This window comes from Pongo abelii, chromosome 3, assembly GCF_028885655.2.
Source record: "Pongo abelii isolate AG06213 chromosome 3, NHGRI_mPonAbe1-v2.0_pri, whole genome shotgun sequence".
NCBI classification, from domain to species: domain Eukaryota; kingdom Metazoa; phylum Chordata; class Mammalia; order Primates; family Hominidae; genus Pongo; species Pongo abelii.
Window position 1 is genome coordinate 38,982,379 of NC_071988.2, and position 13,239 is coordinate 38,995,617.

Here is a 13,239-nt window from a genome sequence, read left to right on the forward strand (position 1 = left end):
ATGCGCATAAACATCATTAGTCATATTGGGAAAAATGCTTAGAACTACTGTGATAAAGAAAGCAATTACTGGGCCAGGCGTGGTGGCTCATGTCTGTAATCCCAGCACTTTGGGAGGCCGAGGCAGGCGAATCACCTGAGGCCAGGAGTTCAAGACCAGCCTGGCCAATATGGTGAAACCCCATCTCTACTAAAAATACAAAAATTAGCTGGGCATGGTGGTGGGTGCCTGCAGTCCCAGCTACTTGGGAGGCTGAGGCAGGAGAATCGCTTGAACCCAAGAGGTGGAGGTTGCAGTGAGCCGAGACTATGCTCTGTGCCATTGCACTCCAGCATGGGCAACAAGAGCAAAACCCTGTCAAAAAAGAAAGAAAGAAAGAAAGAAACAAAGCAAGCAAGCAAGCAAGCAAGCAAGCAATTGTTAACAAATAAAATAAATAAACAGATTTTAAAAGTCTGTTCAAAATTTCAAGCAAGTCAGTTTCTTCTACATTACCTTTCCCAAGAGTAACAAAGCAGCAAAATATATATTGTATAAAAAGCAAACTTGTTTTTGCCAGGGCATGGTAGCTGTAATCCCAGGACTTTGGGAGGCTGAGGTGGGCAGATCACTTGAGGTCAGGAGTTCAACACCAGTCTGGCCAACAGTGAAACCCCGTCCCTACTAAAAATACAAAAATTAGCCGGGCATGGTGGCAGGTGCCTGTAATCCCAACTACTCGGGAAGCTGAGGCACAAGAATCGCTTGAACTCGGGAGGTGGAGGTTGCAGTGAGCTGAGATCGTGCCACTGCACTCCAGCCCGGGTGACAGAGCGAGACTCCACCTCAAAAAAAAAAAGAGCAAACTTGTTTTTAAAAACTATGTTGTGGCCGGGCGCAGTGGCTCACGCCTGTAATCCCAGCACTTTGGGAGGCCGAGGCAGGCGGATCACGAGGTCAGGAGATCGAGACCATCCTGGCTAACACGGTGAAACTCCATCTCTACTAAAAATACAAAAAAATTAGCCAGGCATGGTTGTGGGTACCTGTAGTCCCAGCTACTTGGGAGGCTGAGTTGCGGGTACCTGTAGTCCCAGCTACTTGGGAGGCTGAGGCAGGAGAATGGCATGAACCCGGGAAGCGGAGCTTGCAGTGAGCCGAGATCGCGCCACTGCACTCTAGCCTGGGCCACAGAGCGAGACTCTGTCTCAAAAAAAAAAAAAAAAAAGGTTAAAAGATGAAACATGATAGCAGCCAGAACACTGACCTCTAAGTCTGGTGCATATACCAGGAAGATGCTTACTGCATCCCTAATTCGATTTGAAACACCTTTATTAGCTATTAAATTTTAAAAGCTCTGCGCTTGTAATACTTGTCAATGAGTGCAGTCAAGCATAAACCAGCTTCATTCTGTCATTCTGTATTTTTACAAAGCTGAGACACATCTGTGCTTTGGCCTAAATTTAAAAAAAAAAAAAGGAAATGAAAATTGAATATGAAAATAAGCAATAAGAAGGTAACTTTCTCCAAAACAAAAGAACAGAGGTCGTAAATGTTATCAAATACATATATAAGCCCTACTATGCACCTAAAAATTGGTTTAGTTTAGAAAAATATACTTTTCTAAAGAGTTAATTTTTAAAAAATAAAATATGCATTTATAATTTAAAATGTAAATATCAAAAGTTAAAAAAAATGGAAAAATGAAGGTACTTTCCTCTCCTCAGAGATAGCTTCTATTAAAAATTTTCATGTCGGCTGGGCACGGTGACTCACGCCTGTAATCCCAGCACTTTCGGAGGCCGAGGCAGGCGGTCAAGAGATCGAGACCATCCTGGTCAACATGGTGAAACCCCATCGCTACTAAAAATACAAAAATTAGCTGGGCGTGGTGGCACGTGCCTGTAATCTCAGCTATTCAGGAGGCTGAGGCAGGAGAATCACTTGAACCCGGGAGGCGGAGGTTGCAGTGAGCAGAGATCGGGCCACTGCACTCCAGCCTAGTGACAGAGCAAGACTCCGTCTCACAAAAAGAAAAGAAAAACCTTCATGTCTGACCGGGTGCAATGGCTCACACCTGTAATCCCAGCACTTTGGGAGGCCGAGCCAGGTGGACTGCATGAGCTCAGGAGTTCAAGACCAGCCTGGGCAACATGGCAAAACCCCAACTTTACAAAAAATACAAAAATTAGCCAGGCGTGGTCCCAGCTACTAAGGAGGCTGAGGTGGGTTGGTAGCTTGAGCCTGGGAGGTGGAGGTTGCAATGAGCCGAGATCGCCCCACTGCACTTCAACCTGGATGATAGAGTGAGACTCCCGTCTCACACACACACACACACACACAAAAAAAAGAAAAAGAAAAACCTTTATGTCTCAGGAAGATTTTAGCATTCAAAATATACCAAAAATAAATAAATAAATAAAAATATTTTAAAACTTCATGTAACATTTTCTAAGCATATGCAAGTATATATATATGCTGCATATACTTGTTGAATTATGATTAAAATAATTTAAGAAGTCTCAGCTGGGTGCAGTGGCTCACGCCTGTAATCTCAGCACTTTGGGAGGCCCAGGCAGGTGGATCACCTAAGGTCAGGAGTTCGAGACCAGCCTAGCCAACATGGTGAAACTCTGTCTCTACTAAATATACAAAAATTAGCTGGGCATGGTGGTGCACGTCTGTAATCGCAGCTACTCAGGAGGCTGAGGCAGGAGAATTGCTTGAACCCAGGAGGCAGAGGTTGCAGTGAGCCGAGATCACCCCACTGCACTCCAGCCTGGGCAACAAAGTGAGACTCCGTCTCAAAAAAAAAAAATTAGGAAGTCTTTAATATAGCTTCTATTTGTAATTAGACTGGCTGCTGTAATTATTCAGTTTTTAGGTTACCTATTTAAGGCCATGGTTCACCATAATATTATTTATAATTGTGAAAAACTGGAAACTACATTCATGCACAATATTAAAGGAAAACTTCAAATAAATCTGTTTATTTAAAATATCTTTGGATGCAGTGGTTCATGCCTGTAATCCCAGCACTTTGGGAGGTCAAGGCAGAAGGATCACTGGAGCCCAGGAATTCCATACCAACCTGAGCCTGTCTCTACAGAAAACAAACAAAAAAAAATTAGTGTGGTAGTATGGGCCTGTGGTCCTAGCTACTCAGGAGGCAGAGGCAGGAGAATCGCATGAGCCCAGAAGGTTGAGGCTGCAGTGAGCCATGATCACGCCACTAAATTCAAATAGTAAAACACAAATCAAAGGAGAAAATGTAGGAAGAACTCTGATGATTTTAACAACGAATACAAAGTAATAGGTTTTCGGTCTGGGGAATGAGCAGGCAATACACAAGGAAGAAGAAAATGCTCCAAATTTACTTGAAGCCTGGTAAGCTCTCAGCACTCAATACAACAATGCAAGATCTAGGAGTCTTTGCAGAATGTTTTTTGTTTGTTTATTTTTTTGAAACAGAGTCTCGCTCTGTCACAAGGCTGGAGTGCAGTGGCGCAATGGCTCACTGCAACCTCCACCTTCCGAGTTCAAGTGATTCTCCTGCCTCAGCCTCCCAAGTAGCTGGGATTACAGGCGCGCATGACCACGCCCAGCTAATTTTTATATTTTTAGTAGAGACGGGATTTCACCATGTTGGCCAGGATGGTCTCAATCTCTTGACCTCGTGATCCACCGGCCTCGGCCTCCCAAAGTGCTGGGATTACAGGCATGAGCCACCGTGCCCAGCTGCAGAATGTTTTTTAAGGTCATCTCCTGTCTGTGCAACTTCAGGCAAAAAGACCAACAAAAGAATGGACTTCATTAAGGACAGGATTGGAAAAGGGACAGAAAACACTATCCTGTCCTGAACAAAAACATGGCCTCTCTTAACGTACTGAACACAATTTTAAACTCTGTAGTTCAGAAGCAGTGGGGTACAGTGATTAAAAAGATTTGGGTTTCAAATTCAAGTTTCTGCCACTTACTGTGTCTCACTGTCTTCATTTGTATGATACCTACATATGAGTTGCTTTGCAGTTAAATGAAAACATGTAACAGTAATTTTTAGCATAATACTTGACATATAAAGTAGTGTTGCCAAAAAATGGTAGCTATCATTACTACTATAAAGAAGCAATCTTCCAAGGAAAAGCCACTAAAACATTGAGAGATTCTCAAAGTTTGATATGTAAAATCACCTGACAGATTTATTTAAAATACAGATTCTAAGGACCCATTTCTCACAGAAATTAATTCCACAGGTCTAAAGTAGAATATAAGTGTACTCTGACCCAAACACCAAAGAGAATAAGGCACTGCCCTATAAAAAGAGACTGAAAATTAGGGTTTTTCCATGGAAAAAAAAAATGGCCTACAATAGATAGTATGTTCAAGAGGAATACAGACATGTTCACTAAGTTCATTTATTCAACTAACATTCACTGAGTACCTACTATGCAGTGAAAAGGACAGACAAGGTCCCATATTCACAGAGCTTAATTTCCAGGGTAGGAGACAGAACATTTTTTTAAAATTCCATATATTGATAAATGCTGTGAAGAAAATAAAATACAAGGGAGAGATTGGTCAGTCTCCTTGAAGAGGCAACATCTGACCTAACACCTGAATAACACAATGGTATCAACCACAGCAAGATCTGGGAGAAGAGTACTGAAGCCCCAGGGTACAGCAAATGCAAAGGCCCTACAGCAAGAACCAGCTTGGCAAGTTCCAGGGACAAAAATGCAACTGGGATTGGAATACAGGAAGAAACTCACGTGGCCAGGCTCCAGGGTACTGAACTAAGTAGAAGGATATAAGGTAAGATAAGAGAGGAAGGCAGTGCTGAAACATGTAGTGCCTGACAAGCTTTGGTAGAGTTTGGATTTTATTCTGAATATGGATGGAAAACTTTCAACAAGGGGGTGTCAAGGTAATTTACATTTTAAAGGATCTCTTAGGCTGGGAAACGTACAATAAAAAGCCAAAGTGGAAGCAGGGAGACCAGGAGTTGCTGCTTAGATCAGGTAAGAGATGAAGATAGCCTGGCAAAGCTGATGGCAGTAGGGATGGGAAGAAGTGGACAAATTTAGAATACACATTGAACACTATAAGCCAAATCAAAGAAAAAGAAACTAGATTGTGTAATGAGTAGTAAACATCTAAGACTAATCATCCAAGACATGCAAAATGAAAATAGAGATTTAAAGATTTTAGGTAAGTTTATGAAGCTCAAACTCAAAATAGGTTATTAGCAGATTTAGGATAGTTCATGGCATGTACTTATCCTCTGAAGTTGAGATGAAGAGGACATTTCCTTCCATAGCAGGCTCTTTTGGTGCCAACTGGTAAAGCACTGGACTAAATGGGCACACACCGAGACTCAAGGCATATTAAGTGTGATGTGGGCCAGGTGAAATGGCTCATGCGTGTAATCCCAGCACTGTGGGTGGCCGAGGTGGGCAGATCACTTGAGGTCAGGAGTTTGACACCAGCCTGGCCAACATGGTGAAACCCCGTCCCTACTAAAAATACAAAACTTAGTCAGGCGTGATGGTGTGTGCCTGTAATCCCAGCTACTCAGGAGGCTAAGGTTGGAGAATCACTTGAACCCGGGAGGCAGAGGTTGCAGCGAGCTGAGATCCACCACTGCACTCCAGCCTGTACAATAGAGCAAGACTCCATCTCCCAAAAAAAAAAAAAAAAAAAAAAAGTGTGATGTGTAAAGTTAAAATCTTCCAGGACCTTACTGCCTGGGGCCTGAACAGCTGATCAGCATTTGGAACACAGTATAACTATGGAATAGAACTAAATCTTTACCCGAATCAAACCACTGAGTAGCAAAAACTACTTAAACTTTCATATTATCCTCAGGCTGTGCTTTCTTTCCCAAGAGCCAAACAAGTGAGGTCTTACTTTGCCACACAATGCATATTAATTTCTTAAATCTTACATTATCATAGAGATTTGTGAGGAAACCTTTTAAAACCATGCTTTTAATAATTATGGTTTGCCAAACATAGAAGTCCCCCATTATCCACAAGGGATACATTCAAAGAAACTCCAGTGGGCTGGACCCGGTGTCTCAGCACGCCTATAATCCTAGCATTTTGGGAGGCTGAGGCCAGAAGATCACTTGAGCTCAGGAGTTTGAGACCAGCCTGGACAACACAGTGAGATCTCGTCTCTATTAAATTTTAAAATTAAAAAATTATAAAACAACCCCCCCCAGTGGATGCCTAAAGCCCATATAGTACAGAACTCTATATATGGACTGTTTTTTTCCTATACACACCTACGATAAAATTCAATTTATAAATTAGGCACAGTAAGAGATTGACAATAGTTAATAATAAAATAGAATAGTTATAACAATATACTATAATAAAAGTTATGTGAATGTGGTCTCTGAAAATATGATTGTATTTTCCAACTGCCGCTGACCACAGAAACTGAAACTCGGGAAACCCCTGAAAGTGAAACCACGGATAAGGGGGCACTACTGTATAGTGAATACTCCCTAAAATTTAAGGTCCAAAGTCTATGTCTGAAAAATTTAAATTATTATTCAAAAAAGAAGTACTAGAATGTGAGAAAGCAGGTTATGTACTGAAAAGCATATGTGGTATGATACCATATTTGTATAAAATATATAAATGCAAAAAAGTAGTTTAGAAGGGTACAAACTAACATTTTGGTGATCTTTGGGTGGCATGATTATTTATTTTTTTCCTACCTGCTTTTATCAACATTTTCTCTATTACACAAAGCATTTCGTATAACCAAAAATATTAGTTATAGGCTAGCATAAAAGAAAAGGTAAAAAGCTGAAAAAGAACTTCAATAAATCTTTCCTTCTTCTAAATCAGAAGGATTCCAACTGCAGTAGTAAGAAAAAAGATCTCAACGGCAAACACTGGAGAAAAGATTCGTTAAGAGGTTCATGTTATACCACAAGGACATACCCTTCAAGGAAATAATCTAAACTCATAACTCTTCCTGGGTTTGATAAGGAGCAATTAACTATCACGTACTGTTGTTCTTTCCCGCTGTTAACCACTGAAACACCTCAATTAATGAGTTCTCCGGGGGTGAATTGGTGTTCTCAAAAACCATGTTGGAATAAAAGAAAAAAAAAAGTTAGGACAAAAAGGTTTGGTTTTCTGGTCGCAGTGCTGTCGAGGGCCGCAGAGAGCGGCAAGTTCGGAACAGGCTACACTAAAGGAATCTGCGCGGCCAGCCACCCTAAGTGGAAGGGAATGCAAAGCCTCCTGCAACCTCCACAGCGCTGGGCAGCAAGAATGCCTCCTAAGCGCCGCAACACTCCAACACCTGGAAGGTCTTACGCTTTCCAAGTTATAATATGTACAGCTGCTAACTGTTTCTGACAATAACACAAACTGGAAGGTCTCTTCTGCAAATGTAGCTATTACGTGTGTGAAGCTCATCCGACTCTCTCGATGCAAAAGTAACACATTCTATTAAGGCCACAGCCTCGGTTTTGCAAACTGGGGCAACTGAAAACATCCTACCGACTCTCTACAGCTAGCAAACCATCTCGGCTAAAATCCTGGCACATATAAACAGCCACTTTGGTGAAGTCTGCCTTTAAACAGCAACACGGGACTTCGGGTAGAGCCGGTAACCAGTTTATCACACACTATTAGTTCCAATAAAGGGTGCTGCTACCTCTTTACTGTCAGCCTTGGTTCCACTTACTGAACAAACAGAAAAAGGGGATCCTTTAAATTCGCGACACAATAGGAGCTAAAAAGCTCTCGCTTTCAGGGTGGCAGCTTTCTCGTCTCACTTATCACAACAAAGGACGCATCCTAGTGACTTCACCGTACCCAGAAAGGGATGAGGGAGACGGTAAACAAGATAGTGTGGATTTCAGGATTTGTGAGTTTCTCCTTCCAGCTACGACTCTCTTTTTACTCCATGATACGCCTCCACCCGTCGACAATCTGATCCTAAAAATAAAACCACCCGTGGCTACCTTGCCCTTGCCTGCCAAGCCCCGACTCTGACATCCTGCAGAGAATGCCCAATTGCAGGCTCTTCGCGGGGGGCGCGGGCTCGGCAGCAGCGGAGCTTCTCCCGGTGCAGAATCGCCAGCCCGGCCGGGGAACCGCCAAGCCCGAGAAACAGCCCTGTTCTGCCGCAGCCGCCGCAGTCCCCGAGAGCCTGAGGAGCCCCCAGGAAAAACTGGGGCGAGCGGAGGGTGAGCCAGCAAACGCTGGTGGGAGAGGGGGAGACACTCACCCGCCCAGACAACAACCGATGGGGCGGGGAGGATGGGGGCCGGGACCGAGGCTCGGCAGAAAGACCGCCTGGAGCTTCCAGAAGGCTGCGGCTGCTCCGGACGCTGCTGCCACTGCCGTTTCTGGCCGCCGGCTTCCTCCCCCTCCTCTGTTTTGATTCGAGTGACCACGTCACTCTTAGCCACAAGACCCGGATCTGCCGGCTCCCGCGGGCGGCGGCGCAACAGATTGCAGTGCCTGGAGACTCCAGCTGCCCCGCCTGCCGAGCATGCGCACGCCCAGCGCCTGCCCTGTGCGTCCCGGGAAGCCGGGCGGGAGCCTGCGGCCTCGGACGCCTACGACACGCTGTGCGTGGGGGCGCGGAGTGCGGGGGATGTAGTTCCGGTTGGGAGGGGCGTGGCTGAGGACTGTGAAGCAATCCGGGCGAGGCCGGGTGTCTGTTCAACTCTCCCGCGTATCCTGTGTTTCGTCGGCGGCGGACGGTGTTCTGTAATGTGTCTCCCTTTGCCCGAGCTAAAGGTTTTCCTCGACGGAGTCTTTAGAATACCGTGGTAGAGGTAGACGTGGTTACAAATTGATGTCTGTTGAGACAGTCTACCCCTGTAAAGTGTTTTTGGTTACTCACGCCCGGATGGAAATTGGAGATGGGGATTACAAAAATATATCAAATGTGGCAGTTATTGATTCCCTTTACCTTAACATTTTTGCACCGGAAACGACCAAAATTAAGTTCAACAGGAATATTAATAAAAGGAATAGTCGGGCTTGGTGGCTCATGCCTGTAATCCCAGCACTTCGGGAGGCCGAGGTGGGCGGATCACTTGAGGTCAGGAGTCCGAGACCAGCCTGGCCAACATGGTGAAACCCCATCTCCACTAAAAACACAAAAATTAGCCGGGTGGTGGTGCCCGCTTGTAGTCCCAGCTACTCGGGAGGCTGAGGTGGAAGAATCGCTTGAACCCGGGAGGCGGAGGTTGCAGTGAGCCGAGATCGCGCCACTGCACTCCAGCCTGGGTGATAGTGAGACTTTGTCTCAAACTAAATAATTAAAGATATGTGACCAAAGATGACTTGCTGGTCAGGAGATAATGGGGAAGTAGGAGGGAATGCTATGGCTAGGCAGCCAGCCAGCCCGTCTTAGTTGCTTTGGTTGTAGAGCTGGAATAAGAGTGCTGCTTTTGCCCAATCTTCCTTTTAGAGCAAGTTGGTGCTTCCTATTCTCCCATTCTAGTCTCCTATTCTCGGAGTCTCCCCTCTAAATTTTGGGGGCCCTGGGAAATTTCCCAATTTGGCAAAATGCAGAACTATATTGTTTTCTTAGGTCCTTCAGTTGGCAAGCTTTAATTAAAATGGGACAAATGGCAAAGTAAAAGTGAGTCCCAAACAAAGATTTTACAAAAGTGCCTCTCTGCCAGTCTTGACGGAGAGGTGAAAGCTGCAAGCTTTCTTACTCAGATATGATGACCTTTTCACTTACCCAGACTTCCACCTCAGCAATTTGGTTAATTACGCCTCAACAAGCTGAATCACCTTCCCCAAATTAGTATCATTTACAACAGCTTTTTAATTAAAGTGGATATTGAACACAGGTAAAGGTTTCTAGAAAATTAAAGGTTTCTGGTAAAACTTGAAGTGTTTCCCAGTTAACTAATTACAAAGTAGATACAAAGAATAAAGATTTTGGCCCTTAATCTGCAATCTTGAACTCTGCTTACTCAAATTCAGAGTTTGAGATGGAATCTGGTGCCCTAATGAGCTGACACTGTACCAAAGGGTCTTTAATTTGTGCGACTCCAAACAAAATCTGTTATGCTTGAGTGCACCCATGTGCACGTATGTGTTTGAGAACACAGCTGTGTTTAAGAGAACAGTATGGTACAAAACTAGAATTGTACTGGTTGTTGCAAAATTCTCAGTACTTGTTTTTTTTGTTGTTGTTGTTGTTTTGTTTTTGAGATGGAGTCTCGCTCTGTTGCCCAGACTGGAGTGCAGTGGTTCGATCTCGGCTCACTGCAAGCTCCGCCTTCCGGGTTCACGCCATTCTCCTACCTCAGCCTCCCGAGTAGCTGGGACTACAGGCGCCCGCCGCCACCACGCCTGGCTAATTTTTTGTATTTTTAGTAGAGACGGGGTTTCACCGTGTTAGCCAGAATGGTCTCGATCTCCTGACCTCGTGATCCGCCTGTCTCAGCCTCCCAAAGTGCTGGGATTACAGGCGTGAGCCCCCGCGCCTGGCCTTTTTTTTTTTTTTTTTTTTTTTTTTTTTTTTGAGATAGGGTCTTGCTCTGTTGCCCAGGCTGGAATGCAGTGGTGCAATCATAGCTCACTACAGTCTCAAACTCCTGGGCTCAAGTGATCCTCCCATCTTAGCCTCCCGAGTAGCTAAGACTACAGACACATGCCACCACAGGGAGCTACTTTTTTTTTTTAATTTGTTATAGAGATAGGATCTTGCTATATTGTTGAGACTGGTCTTGAACTCCTGGTCTGAAGTGATCCTCCTGTTTCAGCCTCCCAAAGTGTTGGGATTACAGGCATGGGTCACTGTGCACACCCAGTACTTGCTTTATAAAGTAAATTACAGGAAAACCAAGATGTTAGGATTAGCCTGGCGAGGTGCTGTATGCCTGTAGTCCCAGCTACTCAGGAGGCAGAGACAGGAGAATTGCTTGAACCCAAGAGTTAGAGGCTTTGAATAGCCACTGCACTCCAACCTGGGCAACATAGCAATACCTTGTCTCAGAAACAAACAAACAAACAAAAAAGGTGTTGGGATCCTTGGTAGCCAGCCTCTAAGAGGACCCCCAATGATTGTCACCTCTGGTGGTCTGCATCAGCCCTTTGAATCAGGACTACTATGTTTTACCAATAGAATACAACTGAATGTGTGTGACTTCTGAGGCTAGGTCACAAAGATACTGATTGCAGCTTTCCCTCTCATTCTCTTTGATTGCTTGCCCTGGAGGAAGGCAGTCTCCACACCACTGTGCTCGAACAGCTCTATGAAGAGGCCTATGTGGAGAGGAGAAAAAGCCTCCACCAACAGCCAGCACCAACTTGCCAGCCATGTGAGTGAACTAACTTGATTGATCCTGCAGCCCTAATCAAGCATTCAGATGACTGCATCCCTGCCCAACATTTGATTGCAAGTTCATGAGAGCTAGAAGAGACTAGCTCTTACCCACAGACACTGATATGGGATATTATATGCCTTTTTGTTCTGATCTTTAAGAGCAGTTTTTTCTTCCTTTTTTTTTTGTTTTGTTTTTGTTTTTGTTTTTGAGTCGGAGTTTTGCTCTTGTTGCCCAGGCTGGAGTGCAATGGTGTGATCTCGGCTCACCACAACCTCCGCCTCCCAGGTTCAAGCAATTCTCCTGCCTCGGCCTCCCCAGTAGCTGGGATTACAGGCATGTACCACCACGCCCAGCTAATTTTGTATTTTTTAGTAGGAACGGGGTTTCTCCATGTTGAGGCTGGTCTCGAACTCCTGACCTCAGGTGATCCACCCGCCTCGGCCTCCCAAAGTGCTGGGATTGCAGGCGTGAGCCACTGTGCCCAGCTGTTTTTTTTTGTGTGTGTGTGTGTCTTGCTCTGTTGCCCAGGCTAGAGTGCAGTGGTGCAATCTCGGCTCACTGCAACCTCCGCCTCCTGGATTCAAGCGATTTCCTGCCTCAGCCTCCCTAGTAGCTGGGATTACAGGTGCACGCCACCACACCTGGCTAATTTTTGTATTTTTAGTAGAGATGGGGTTTCACCATGTTGGTCAGGCTGGTCTCGAACTCTTGATCTCAGATGATCCGCCTGCCTTGGCCTCCCAAAGTGCTGGGATTACAGGCGTAAGCCACTGTGCCTGGCCCCTAAGTGCAGTTTTTCTAAACTAAACAATGGAAGAACTAACAAGTGGGTAATTCTATATGTAAAGAACAACATAGAATTCCTACCATACAACCGAGAGCATAGTAAACATTGAATAAATATTTGTTGAATGGACACAGAATTAAAAAAGAAACACCAATTGGAGAATTTGGAGCAAATACTGATAGTTAAAGGAGAAATACCATAATATATGAAGGACTCATACAAATCAATAGGGAAAATTAATGCCTGCCACACATGCATAGGTATAAAGTATGAACTGATGGTTCACACACACAAAGGAAATACAAATGTTTGACATTTGAAAATCTTCCATCTCACTAGTAATCAAAAAATGCAAATTAAAATTATTTTCTTTTTTGGCTACTACATTAAGGAAATATATTTATTTATTTACTTATTTTAGAGATGGGGTCTTGCTCTGTCACCCAGGCTGGAATGCAGTGGCTATTCACAGATGTGACCATAGTGTATTGCAGCCTTGAACTCCTGGTCTTAAGCAATCCTCCTACCTCAGCCTCCTGAGTAGCTGGGAATACTGGCATGCGCCACCCAGCCTTTTTTTTCTTTTAATAGACAGGAGTCTCACTGTGTTGGCCAGGCTCGTCTCCAACTCCTAGCCTCAAGGGAAGTGCAAACTACTGGACCAGGCCTGGGCAACATGGTGAAACCTTGTCTCTACCAAAAAAAAAAAAAAAAAAAAATTAACCAGACATGGTGGTGGTGCCTATAGTCCCAGCTACTCAGGAGGCTGAGGTGGGAGGGGATGGCTTGAGTCCAGGAGGTAGAGGTTGCAGTGAGTCAAGATTGCGCCACTGTATTTCAGCCTGGGCAATAGAGCCAGACTTTATCTCAAAAAATTTTTCTCTTTTTCATATTTGAAAATAGAGATAGGGTCTCACTATGTTGCCTAGACTGGTCTCGAACTCCTGGGCTCAAGTGATCCTCCCGCCTTGGCCTCTCAAAGTGCTGGGATTATAGGCATGAACCACCACACCCAGCCTATTTTATTCTTTTTGATGATATTATAAATGGAATTGCTTGTTTTTTGTTTTTGAGACAGAGTCTCGCTCTGTCATCCAGGCTGGAGTGCTATGACACAATCTCAGCTCACTGCAACCTCTACCTC

The 13,239-nt window shown here is 44.5% G+C and overlaps 2 protein-coding genes across 14 annotated transcripts in view; one reads left to right on the forward strand and one right to left on the reverse strand.

Annotated features, from left to right (window-relative positions):
- SMIM14 (small integral membrane protein 14) overlaps window positions 1-8,419 on the reverse strand; it is an 87,665-nt gene extending 79,246 nt beyond the window's left edge. Inside the window, 1 exon segment of the mRNA NM_001131269.2 lies at window positions 8,236-8,419. The gene's annotated coding sequence lies outside the window, so the exon portion shown is untranslated.
- The window catches only part of LOC112133023 (zinc finger protein 195-like), a 48,565-nt gene continuing 41,983 nt past the window's right edge, over window positions 6,658-13,239 (forward strand). For 7 of the 13 annotated variants that reach the window (XR_008524147.1, XR_008524143.1, XR_010139848.1 and 4 more), the window contains exons 1-2: window positions 8,381-8,791; window positions 11,204-11,302. Coding sequence is in view for 3 of the 13 variants with exons in the window: in XM_063723809.1 (XP_063579879.1) it covers window positions 8,014-8,194; window positions 11,204-11,302 (280 nt within the window). In the remaining 10 variants the exon portion in view is untranslated. Of the gene's footprint in view, window positions 8,195-8,380; window positions 8,792-11,199; window positions 11,303-13,239 lie in introns of those variants that run through there. The other 6 variants (XM_063723809.1, XM_054553448.2, XM_054553451.2 and 3 more) reach the window with 4 other exon arrangements.